Consider the following 12,549-nt stretch of genomic DNA (forward strand, 5'->3'; position numbering starts at 1 on the left):
GTGATTTTGATTTTGTATTTATATCACTCCTTTTACTTTTTTGTTAGTTGGGGGTTTTTATGTTAAGAAAGGAACTTTCTCTTCTTCATATTCCTTTAAACATTTTTTAGTAACAGTATACTCATAGATGATTTTGTTATTTAAAGTATTATAAGCCATTCCTGTCATTTATTTTGATCCTTAAATTGTCCCAGTGGGAGTCTATCGTACTAGTTCCTGTTTCCTTTTAACATGTCCCCACTTGATTTTGTACACTTCCTTATTTCAGAAATAATACTCTAGGCTCACCCCATTCTTTCCTTGCCTCAGCCCTAGAATCATCCATCTCTCCAAGAAGCCCCGGTTCTTTTATCAGAGAAATTTCTTCTTGAATCCATACTGATTCCTCCAACTGCAGTACAACACCACAGGCGTCTTGCTTTCCTTCCCCGTCCCATGTTTGTATCGCCTTTCCCCGATAATGAAAACCCTAGCTGCCAGTGATGTTAAGCATACTTACTCATTTTGCTCAGCCCTATGGTACATACAGAATAGCTTCAGAATTGCTATACTAATATCGGTACTAGCTACAAACTTACTAAATACAGTTCAAAATGTTTTTGCAATTATTTTGACGTTCAGATATATTGAGAGGGTATTCAATCAGAATAATGTGTTCAAAAGTTTATTGGATTAAATAGTTTTCCTTCAGGTACTTCCAGTACCATTGGGATATATAGTTAGTCATTTATTTTTGTTTGCATGAAGCTTTAGTGATTTTCCGTCCTAGTTGATTTAATTTCATTTTTTTGAATATCGATATATGTCAATCTCATAATCTTTCATTTAAATGAAATTAACTAGAGATTTTAGAAGTCATTATGAAGTCATTTTATTACTTTTTTAAATAGAAATATAGATGCAAAAGGGATCAGTCAGAGCCTTGATTTAAATTGTGTTCTGGATTGTTAGTTTAGAAACCTGAATCCATCTAAGCCTATAACATTCCGTTTGTAGATTTCAGAGCCTTTTGGTCTTCCTTCCTTCCTCACGTTCACATAGCACAGATTTGTCTAGTGCACACCACATGCCAGGCACAGTGCTAAGTTCTGCGGTCTCACCTGAACTGACCATTTCCTCCCCCACCATTACATGGATCATCCAGGAAACACATACATATGGATGATGATATGGGTGTTCCCCCAGGTTTTGCTGGAGGAATATCAAAAGATGCTCTGCAGTGTGTGGGTGCAGGAGGGCTGGGCGAAACTGTACCCTCACTTGAGAGCACCTCCTGGCTAGATAGTCCCAACCTCCTCCATTTATGACAAAATGCTCATGGCATTTGATAGGTGTATTTCCAAACCAGAGACAGAGAGCTGGGTCTCCATCCCAGGCACCTTAGTAAGAACAAGTGACACCAACTGTACCTTACTGTCTACTTTGACAGGGTTGTTGGAATGGTGAAATAGTGAGACGCTAGAGATCTCAGTTTGGCACTTCAGGAGTTAACAGTATTTCTCTTGCTGGTGATGTCAACCTGGAGGGATATTTCCAGCTCCAAGGATCTTTCCCGGCCACTTCAATATAGTTTATCGGTGTCTTCAATGGAGGCCTTATTAAATTTGCAGTGACATGAAGGGGTAGATAACAAATATTTGAGTTCAAATATTTGAAAAGCTGGGGCAAAGGGCTAAATTCTTAAGCAGAGATATTTAAAAGAGATGAATGCATCCGGAAAACAAATTACCACAAGTACAGGGTGAGAGAGATATGTGTGCCAAGTGTTCTAGAAGTTTTAGTTAATAATAAACTCAACAAGAGCCAACAATGTGATGTGACTGCCAAACAAGTAATTCCACATTAGGCTGCATTAATAGAAGTATGGTATCTAAGACCAAGGAGGCAGTGGTCTCACTCCCACACCAGGAATACTGTGGACGCTGCTGGGCACCACATTTATAGAGAAATAAAAGCCAACTTGAGTGTGTTCAGAACAGAATGGTGACAAAGCTCAAACCTTTCTCAAAAAGGGAGTAGTCGTTGAGCCCGAGAATATTTACAGCCTGGAGAATTTGGTTGTCTTCAAATATTTGAATGGCTGCTATGGGAAAGAAGGATGCGATGTGTCCTGTCTGTCACAAAAGGCTGAAATAAGGAGCAATGAGTGGTAGCCCCCGGAGAGGGAGGTTGCAGCTGTCACCAAGAATTAGAGCGGCCAGAGGGTGAAATATATAACTTCAGGATGAAGTTCACTGTCATTTATTGTTGACTGGTTCAACAATAAACTGGAAGACAACAAGGTAGGGAAGCTAACTTGTGTTAAGATCCTTTACGATCCGTAAATTCCTTTTGTTTATGCCTTTCAAAGATTTTCTGCTTAATAAATTATAACTTCATAATAAGGAAAAAAATATCAAGATTTGGTTATAGGGCAGTTATAATTCTCTGGCGAGTCCCTAAACATAATATTTAGAAATAAATAGCCTGCAGAACATTTCATCCGAGCGTCAAAGTGTATGATTTATTTCATGTTTTGTGTTTTAGTCTACGTATACAGGCTGAACAACATAAAGTTATCCCATTGAAGGTTTGGGGCAGGTTTAAAGTCCTGCTATTTTTCCAAATTACTGGCTAATATTATCCTAGAGCTTGTTAGAAATTTTGGTGTTTCCCCCTTTTGCTTACATCATTGTATGTAGACGGTACAATGCGTTGGTTAACCTCAGTCTGACACTTAGATCGCATTTTCTCTTTTGTCCTATCAGTGCCCAGGACGTAGATTAACCAACAAATGGCAACAAGAAATCAGACAAAGAAAATTTCCCAGTTCTACTCACTTGTAATTCTCCTAATTTAGTAGGGGTTTTCCACAGGAAATCACAGAAGAATAATTGAAATGCTTTTATCTTATGTACTTTCCTTCTGAAGAAAGGAACAGCTAATTATTTTCTTCCCAAAGTGGTCCAAATTCTTGTACAGGCAGCTGTATTTACTATAGTACAAATTAAATTCTACATAAAATAATGTCTATAAATACTTTCAGTCATTAAGGGCCAAATTAATTATGTCTCTGACCAGTGGATTTCAGAGAAGGTGATAGGTTTTCTAAAAAGAAAAAGATATCATGAGGATGATTCTACGCCTCTAAGAAAAAAGAAATCAGTGATATTTATGTATATGAATTTTAAAAATTTTTTATTAAATTTATTGAGGTAACATTGGTTAATAACATTATATAAATTTCAGATGTGCAACTTTATAATACAACCGAAGTCTAGTCTCCTTCCATCACCATGTATTTGACCTCCTTACCCTTTTTGTCCTCCCCACCCACCTTCCCCTGTGGTAACCACCATTCTGTTGTATCTGTAAATTTGTTATTTTGTTTGTTAGTGTGTTTTTGTTTATTCATTTGTTGCTTTTGTTTTATATCCCACATAGGAGTGAAATTATACAGTTCTTGTCGTTTTCCATTTGACTTATTTCACTTAGCATAATTATCTCAAAATTCATCAATGTTTTTGTAAATGGCAATATTTCATCCTTTTAATGGCTGAAGAGTATTCCGCTGTATATATGTACCACATCTTCTTTATCCAGTCATCCATCAAAGGGCACTTAGATTGTTTCCATGCCTTGGCCACTGAATAATGCTACAATGAATACATGGGTGCATACCTCTTTACGAGTATTTTCAAATTTTTCAGGTTATATCCAGAAGAGGGTGATAATGATAGCTCTATTCTTAATTTTTTGAGGAAACACCATACTGTTTCTATACAGGCTGCACTAATTTACATTCCTACTAGCAGTGTGTGAGGTTTACCTTTTCTCCAAATCCTCTCCAAACCTTATTATTTTTTGTGTAATTGATAATAGCCATTCTAACAGGTGTGAGGTGATATTTCATTGTAGTTTTGATTTGCATTTCCTTTATAACTAGTGATGTTGAACATCTTTTCATATATCTGTTGATCATCTCTATGTCTTCCTTGGAAAAGTAGTAATTCAGGTCCTCTACCCATTTTTTTTTTTTTTAATCAAATTGTGGGGTTTTTTTAATTGAGTTTTATGAGTTCCTTATATATTTTGGATGTTAGCCCCCTTACTGGAGGTATCATTTGCAAATATCTTCTCCCATTCAGTTGGTTGCCTTTTTGTTTTGTTCATGGTTTCTTTTGCTGTGCAGAAGCTTCTTAGTTTGATGTAGTCCCATTCATTCAGTTTTGCTTTTACTTCTCTTGCCTTTGAGGTGAAGTTCACAAAAATCCCTCTGAGACCAAGGTCCATAAGTTTAGTGCCTATGTTTTCTTCTATATATTTTATTGTTTCAGATCTTGTATTCAAGTATTTAATCCATTTTGAGTTATTTTTTGTGTATAGTGTTAGATAGCATTCTAGTTTCATTCTTTTGCATGTAGCTTTCCAGTTTTCCCAACACCATTTACTAAAGAGACTTTTCTTTTTCCATTGTATGTTTTGGACTCCTTTGTCGAAAATTAGTTGCCCATGTATGTATGGGCTCATTTCCGGGCTCTCAGTTTTGTTCCATTATTCTGTGTGTCTGGTTTTCTGCCCAAACCATACTGTTTTTATTATTGTAGCTTTCTAATATAGTTTAAAGTCAAGGTGTATGATACCTTGGGCTTTGTCCTTTTTTCTCAGGACTACTTTTGTTATTCAGGATCTTTTGTGATTCCATACAAATTTAAGGATTTTTTTGTTCTATTTCTGTGAAAAATGCCATTGGCATTTTGATGGGGATTGCATTGAATATTAGATTGCTTTGACTAATGAGCCATTTTAAGAGTGAGTGTTAATGAATATGGAATATCTCTCTACAAAATCAGTAATATTTAATCCCAAGTAAATTTGAGTATCGAAGAGGCAGAAGATATCCTGAATTATCTCAAATTAATTTTGGGTTAAAAACATTATATTGAGAGACTTTAAAACTATTTTAAAAGAATGTTAAAAACGTACATTAATAATTTCTGTTTTCAAAGAATTAATAAATAGGAAATCTAACGTTTTTATTTTGGACATACTTCAATCATACCTTACATGTGGCCTGATTCTTCTAATTGTTGTCATGTAGTTTGTACGGATTTTAAAAACTTTATAAATTAAAATTTCTCATTCTGTCTTTTCTTGCTTGTCTGTTTCTTCCCCACACTTGTGTAATGGAAGCATTTCTGACATATCCCCAGAAAGGACAATTCTTTATTATCAGGACTTAAATATCCAGGGCAAGGCCCCCCTTGGATTTACTGCAAATAAACACTTTGGGTACTCAAAATCAGTTTTAATGACAAAAGTTGAAATCTTTGCCTAACATAAAGGTTTTTCTTTGTCTCTAAATTTTGATTTTCCATGCTATCAGAGGCCTCATTGCAACAGGTAATCTGAGTGTTGAGTGTATGTTTTCTCAGTTTGTAATTGTGGTGAAATGTAAAATGTTCACAATTTTAAAATTAAGTTTACCTATTAGCTTCCTTCCAACTCAGAAATTCTGTGATTTTAAACTTTTGTTTTCAGTTTGCAAATGTGATCTTTGGGTGTTGTCCTGTGTGTCCTATACTTATGACTAGGAATCATAGAATTTTAGAGCTGGAAGACACATTAGATATTATCTAGTGCATCTGCAAATGAAGAATTGAGAGGCCCAAAGAGGTTAGGTGCCTAATGCAGCGTCATAATAATAAATGGCGACTAAGACTCTGGCCACTTACTGCAACACTGAAAATTAACCAAAATGTTCTTACCTGAAAATTTTCAGATTTCAGGAGAACATTCTTCTACAAATTTAAGAATTTTGAGGCATATATATTAATTGCAATTTTTTTAAACTCTAGAAACTATGCTGTCATCCCCGTTGGGTTTTCCAAACCTGGAATGATACTTGAAAATAAATTACAACTTTGGATAGGGTAAAGCTTCCTGATGATTTCCCACTCCTGGGATTTTTTTTCAGTGACTTCGCGTAAACTGACACTATGAAGTTAGAAGTGCTTTCCAAGGGGAGGGTATGTCTCTGGGTGCTTCTGGGGAAAGCCCACCTGTGCAGCTGCGCTGGGATGGTGAACACGAGATCAGCTGTGCACATCACACAGAGCCTGAGATCAAGGCAGCACTTCTCCGCTGCCCAGTCTCACTGCTATTCTGCCCGGAATCAACCCTCGGTGGTGGTTTTCCACCCATCCCTCCACCTTGGTCAAGCCCCAGCACACGGGAAATTGTATGTCAGGGTTAAATGCTACCTGGAAATAGAATGTATAAAAACTAAGATGTTTTATCATGTCTGCATCCAGTCTGTCTACAAATGAAAGTTATTTTTCTCATTGGAAAAGCCTAAGAGAGTACAGTGCTTCAAAAAATAATCCTCTTTTAAATAAAAATAGTGCCAGGGTTAGGTGTTCCCAACTGTGATTTCAAGCCAAGGAGATAGTAGAACTCACAGGTTAGCTGCCTTCACGTACTCACCTTCCGCTAGAACTTTTCAGAAACTCCTCAGGTAATCCCTCATAGCTATATTAGTGAGGCGAACTCTGTCACATGACAGTGACCCTTCAACAGCCCTGAAGGGAACATAGCTTGGTTGGCCCTGCTGTCAGCATCTTTTCCAAATGCTGCCTGGGAGCTTTTCACTACTTTGCTGCTCCCTCCTTCCTCAGTGTAGCCTGAAGCCAGTGATTATTAGTTCCTTTAATAAATATTGATTAAATAAGTACTGGTTCTGTGCTGGGGGTTGGAGAAATAGAGAGAAGAATTAGCACCTTTGTCCTCCAGGATCAATTGGTTTAATAGGGAGACTAAGATATGTCCTTAAATAACTGAAAAATGATAATACCGTTTGTTTTATTCACTACTATATAACCAGCACCTGTAGCTGCCATGTAGGAATTGCTGAATAAAGTACTTTTTTTAATGAAAGAATGAATGGCCTAATCGCTCTAAGGTAAAGGTAAACTTATAAGAGCCAGCTAGTTGTGGTGCTCATAAAAGACTTCAAGGCGGAAATTGCATTTTGGACTGGAGCTTGAGGGAAAGGTAGAAATTTGAAAGCATAGATCTAACCAGAGAAAACAGCACTGGCAGAAAAATCAGCAGCAAAGGTTCAGTAGAAACCTCTGAGGTTGAATGGGCCTAGTGAGTAATTCTGCTGGAAAAAGAGTACAAGAAGGGGAAAGACGGAAATAAGGTTAGACAGATACAATAGGGCCAAATCTTACAAGACTCAAGGATTTCGACTGAATTGTGTAGAAAATGGGTAGATTACTTGAGTTTTAATCTAGAAATCATATGCCCTAATCAGAATTGTGCTTTAGGAATATAAATCTGGTAGCAATCTGCTAAGGGAAATTGGAAGGGAAAGGCACAGGGACACCAGTTTAAAAAATTTGTGGTGATTCTCATGAGTTAAACTAAGAGTTTGGGCTGCGGTAGATAAACTAAGGCAATGAGAGTAGAGGAAAGGGACAAATGGCAGAGATTTGGGGGATGCCACCTGGCCAAAATTGGGCGACTGATTAAATGTAGAAGACAACAGAGGAATCTACGATGATAGGAGGAGTTGGGTACAATTGCTTGGAATGTGGTGCTCCATTTGCTCTGGGGTGGAGTAGGTTTCGGAAGGAAGGCAGTTAGTTCAGCCCTGGGCAACCTGAGTTGGAAAGATGTTGTAGACGAGAAGATGCCCTGCAAGTAGCTAGATACGTTACAGGTGCTTCGAAGGAAAGTAAGCATATGCGATTGAAATTGAGGAGTCATCTGAATGGAGTAGATAATTGAATCTGGGAGACGAGATAAGAGTGTCAAGAGACTGATCATGTTAAAGATTAAAAATGAACTGAGGATGGATCTCCGGCGAAACTTCTCTTTGGGGAGGAAGAAGAGTGCCTTCGCCGAAGCATCCAATGAATTGGGAGGGGGGAGTATCGAGGCGGGAATGGTAACTCATCCCAGGCCTCAGAGAGGTTAAAGGAGATGAATAATAAGAAATGGCTGGTGGGTTTGGAAACATTGAGTCCGTCATGACCTCCAGTCACATGTTCATTTCGGGAGAGGAGAATTAGTTAATTTGCAAAGGACTACAAATTAAGTAGAGTTTCAGCATTGGTGATTAGAGCTTTTCTTGCATTCTTGTTAAGGAAAAACAGAATGTCCCTGAAGCAGGTGTAAGTATCTTTTAAGAACCTTTCTCACTGGATTATAGAGAAAATCAAATGGAAGAATGGTTCTATACTTCTGTATTTCTTGGTGTAGTGCCAGGCCCATAGGTTTCAATAAATGCTAACCATTACAGTTGTCATCGTCATACTCAGGAAAGGGATTTTTTTTTAAAACTAAGGGAGAAGAATGGACATGTTTTGTGGACGAAGGGGAAGCGTCCTTTGGAGAGGCAGGTAGAGGGTCATTCAAGGTGATCTGGAATAGGTATGTCATTTAGGGCAAAACCAGAGTGGTTATCCCTGGAAAAGGGAACAAATCTACATTGCTCTGAATTAGGAGAGGACGTATGAAGTAAGGTGAAGTAAAATGTGAAGTTCTGAGCCTGGGTAACAGTAAGGAGAAGAGCGGTTTAAGAGACTCGCATGCAATGGTTTCTACTTTCTCATTAAAGTCAGAGGAAATATCAACTGCGGGTACCTGCTTAAGGCATGAAGAGACAAGAACCACCACAGACATTTGTTTTGTGCCAGCTATGTATCAAGAACTGTACTAGACACTTTAAATTAGCTCCTTTAATCCTTGTGAAAATTTAGAGATTGTGTATTTGTACTCACATTTTATAGATGAGAAAAGAAGGCTAAGTAACTCACCCAGGAGCCCACAGCTAGCAGTGGCAGGACCTGGTCCGTCTGATTCCAGAGCTTGTGCTTTTTATTGAAAGGGAGCTCAGCAGTTGGAGATCTTGGAGGGGCAGCCCTGTACTGCATCATGATAAGACCCTAAGGGGTTATTCCTGTCAGTCACCACAGTGAACAGCAAAGAAGGTCCCTCTCATTTCAAGAGTCAGGAACTGTGAAATTGGGGTGGATCAGAAATGTGAATTCTTAATCCCTTAGGGTGATGCTAATAAGGCAAGGAGTAAAGAAAATGTTTGAGTCAGGTACTAAGACTTTAGTACAGCGTGGTGATGCCTTCTGGGCAACAGCAGTTAGGGTGGGAAGAGGGAATGACAAGGCAGTATCTTGGACTTTAAGAGGAGAGATGGTACCTTGGTTTTCCAGGGGAGATAATTCAAGAGTCACATTCCCCTTCACTTTCCCACAGCTGCCGGAATTCCTGTCCCTCAGCACTTAGCATCCTCTTACCTCACGGCAAGTCCAAAGCCCCCACCCAGACACCCTCTGCCAACTCCGGCTAGTGTTCTGCTCTGGTATATAATAGTCACGCCCTAATTTAAATGATTTAAATGGCCTATTGAGAGGCTACACTAGGATCTAGCCTTTTTTTTTTTTTTTTGAAAAGACAAAGTAACGAAAGAGAATATAGTTACCTTATTTCCACCTAATTCAACTCTTTATGTTTTGGTGAATTGGTGAATTGCCTTCCATAGATAGCATTTTAGTTATTTAACTATTTAATCATCCCTTAATTATTTAATCATGCATTCACTAAAGAATTAATTATTGAATGCCTACATCATGATAAAGATTATTGCAAGCACTGGGGCTATAGCAGGGAAGAAATCAGTGTCCCCACTCTTATAGAGCTTCTATTCTCATGGGGGAAATAGGAAATAATCGAATAAGTGAAATGTGTAGTACATTAAATAGTAATGAACACAGGGAGAAAAATAAAGCAGGGGAAAGGAAACCAGGAATGCAGGGATTAGAGTGTGGGAGTGGTAACAGTTTAGCGAGGAGTAAGGTGAAGGGTTAAAGCCTCCCTGAAAGAATGACATTTCTGCCAAGCCTGAAGGAAGGTAAGAGGCTTGCAGGTCTGGAGGGCAGGGGAGTGCTGGGCAGAGGACACAGCAGGCACGGAAGCTCCCAGGTGGGGCGAGGCCAAGATCAAGGAGGCTGATATGGCTGCAAGGGATTAGTAAGAAACGAAATCAGAGAGGAAATGGCGGGTCCATCGCCCAAGGCCTTGTATGCTATTGTAAAGAAAAGGGCTTTTAAGATGGAAACGCACTGGAAAGTTTGGGGTTCTTTTCTTTTAACTTCTTATCATGGAAAATGTTAATCATAATATACACAGGATAATATAATGAGGCCCCTTATGGTACTAATCATTCAGCTTCAACAGCTTTCGCTTTTGGAGGACTTTGAACAGAGGAGTCACCAGACTGGCGTGACCTGACTTGAACAGGATCTCTCAGGAGGATGGGCTCTGGGGAAGCAGGGCAGGCGCAGGAAACAAACTTAGGAGCAAACACTCAGGAGACAGATCGTGGAGGCCTGAAACCAGAGAGTGGCAGTGGAGGGTGAGAAGTGATCAGAATCAGGATACTTTCGAAGGTCTCACTGGATATTACGTATATTTATGCTTTGTGCAGAAAAAGAATTTGATAATGCACATAGTATAGTGAGGAGAGTAAAAGATGTAAAAAAGAAATGGTACTAGAATACCACTATTTTAAACTTTGTTTTCTGTTAAGAATAAACCCAAGTTCCCAAAAAATGGTTTATAAATGAACACTTGTAGTACAATCCATCCATAAGTTATAAAGAGTCTGTTCCTCCCATAAGCTTTTGCAAGCATGGATAATTGTCCCAGGCAAAGGGTAAGGATTTTTGTGTGATTAATGAGGTTACTTGATTTTCGGAAAGAAGCATGATTTATAAGAAGCTGTATTTGATGCAATGAAACTGAAAATTAAAATAGAACAACAACAACAACAAAGAATCTCCACATCAAAGTGTGACAGAAAACTCAAACTTTCAAAGCAGGCTTAGACATACACAGAGATTTTATTTGTCCTCTCTGCATACTTAATGATACCCTCTTAGCCTTTTTTGTTGTATTCAATGGCGCAGTTTGCCCTTCTGATCCCAGCCTAACATCTGCGCCATATGCTGTTGGTGAAACAAGCAGGGCATTAAACAAGGTGAAAGAATGTGAACAAATCAGTGGAGATCCAGGAGTGCTAATGGAAAAACACCAGGTCGTCAGCCCTGAGTGGTCACAGAGGATATTTTCCTGACCTCCCACATTTACATTCAGAAGACTCAGGATGAATTCCAAGGTCCTCTTGTTTTGGATGTCTGACCTTGTGTTATGCCCTTCTTAATCTGTCTGAACTTCTGTTTTCTTCTCTGCAAAATGGGGATGATAGTGCCTACCAATCCTGTCTACCTCACAGGGCCATTGAGAGGCCTGGGGGGGAAGCAGGCCCTTGATACATAAAAGAGTAGGAAGGAAAGAAACTGGTGCTTCCATAGTCCCTGTCACGTGCCAGGCACTGGTGTCCTCCCAACAGCCCTCTGAGGTCACCTTATTGGCCCATGCTGTAGACGTGGGGCGTGAGGCTCAGAGAGGTTATATAACTTGTGTAAGGCCGCTGAGCTGGAAGAAAAAGAGCTGGGATTTGATCCCAGACTGGATCAACCTGAAATCCCTGCCTTAAAAAGAAAGAAGCGCTTTTACTGAGCATCTTCCTATGTTATGCCAGAAACTGTTAGACATGGTTCTGTACTGCCTTGTTTAGTAAAGGTTATTCTGTACTTCCTGGGTGCTCAACAAATAATAAAGAACAATGAAACCTGACTATTTTTTATCATTGAGAGGAGCTATATTATGAAAACAAGGTTCTGCTTTTTTTCCTTTTCTTCTCCCTCCCTATCCCACTCTCGCTCTTCATCCCCTTCCCCCACCCCTTTTCTTCATTTTATATTCTGACTTGCAACCTAACAGAGAAGAATCAATGCATGGTTTATGTCTGTGGCATGATGTTTTCTACGAAGGAGCCTTGCAAGAGTGCACTTCTGCCACCTCACAGCTGTCTCTGAGACCTCTTTCTCACAGCACACACCAACAAAACCAAACGAACAAGTTTTTCAGGAATAACTTTCATGTACCAACTCTGTGCTGGGCAAAGGAGAGCTACAAATCACTGGGCAGACTGGATACATACAAAAGAAAAGATGATTGAGCCAAAGGGTAGCCAGTGCAATGGAAAATGTGAATGGGCTTTGGAGGTGGACAGACCCAAGTTCAAAGGGCTGCCCACTCACTCCGGTTATAGGAATATGGCTGGTTTCTCCATCTTAATGTGCCCTCAGCTGTGGAATGGGGTACCACTACTGCCTCCACAGAGCTGATGCGAAAATCGGCTGAGTTAACATGTCCCCTTCCCTTCTATACAAACAGTAAGTTAGGACATATACATGTATATGCTCTGGGGATTTAACAAGCAGAAGAGCTAAGATAATAACCCTATAGTTGCCAGTTGGTTTTACCATCTTCTGGTTGCAATATGTTGTGTGGACTTTTCCTGCCCACTCCCATCACATTCCCCCCAAAAGGGGGGATGTGCTGAAGTGGTGAGGAGAGTGTCATGGAAGATTCAGAATTAGGTCTTACCCTTGAAGAATGGGTGGTTCTAGGTAGAGAAGA

At 39.3% G+C, this 12,549-nt stretch overlaps 1 protein-coding gene across 3 annotated transcripts in view; it reads left to right on the forward strand.

Annotated features, from left to right (window-relative positions):
- NFKB1 (nuclear factor kappa B subunit 1) overlaps window positions 1-12,549 on the forward strand; it is a 115,066-nt gene that overhangs the window by 47,234 nt on the left and 55,283 nt on the right. The window contains exon 1 of one of the 3 annotated variants that reach the window (XM_074323026.2): window positions 5,335-5,382. The exons of the other annotated variants lie outside the window; for them this stretch is intronic. Within the exon in view, the coding sequence (XP_074179127.2) occupies window positions 5,356-5,382 (27 nt within the window). The 5' untranslated portion in view covers window positions 5,335-5,355. Of the gene's footprint in view, window positions 1-5,334; window positions 5,383-12,549 lie in introns of those variants that run through there. 3 annotated transcript variants of the gene reach the window in all.

The sequence above is a fragment of the Rhinolophus sinicus genome, chromosome 1 (genome assembly GCF_057876585.1).
Source record: "Rhinolophus sinicus isolate RSI-liver-muscle chromosome 1, RSI-T2T, whole genome shotgun sequence".
Lineage (NCBI taxonomy): Eukaryota > Metazoa > Chordata > Mammalia > Chiroptera > Rhinolophidae > Rhinolophus > Rhinolophus sinicus.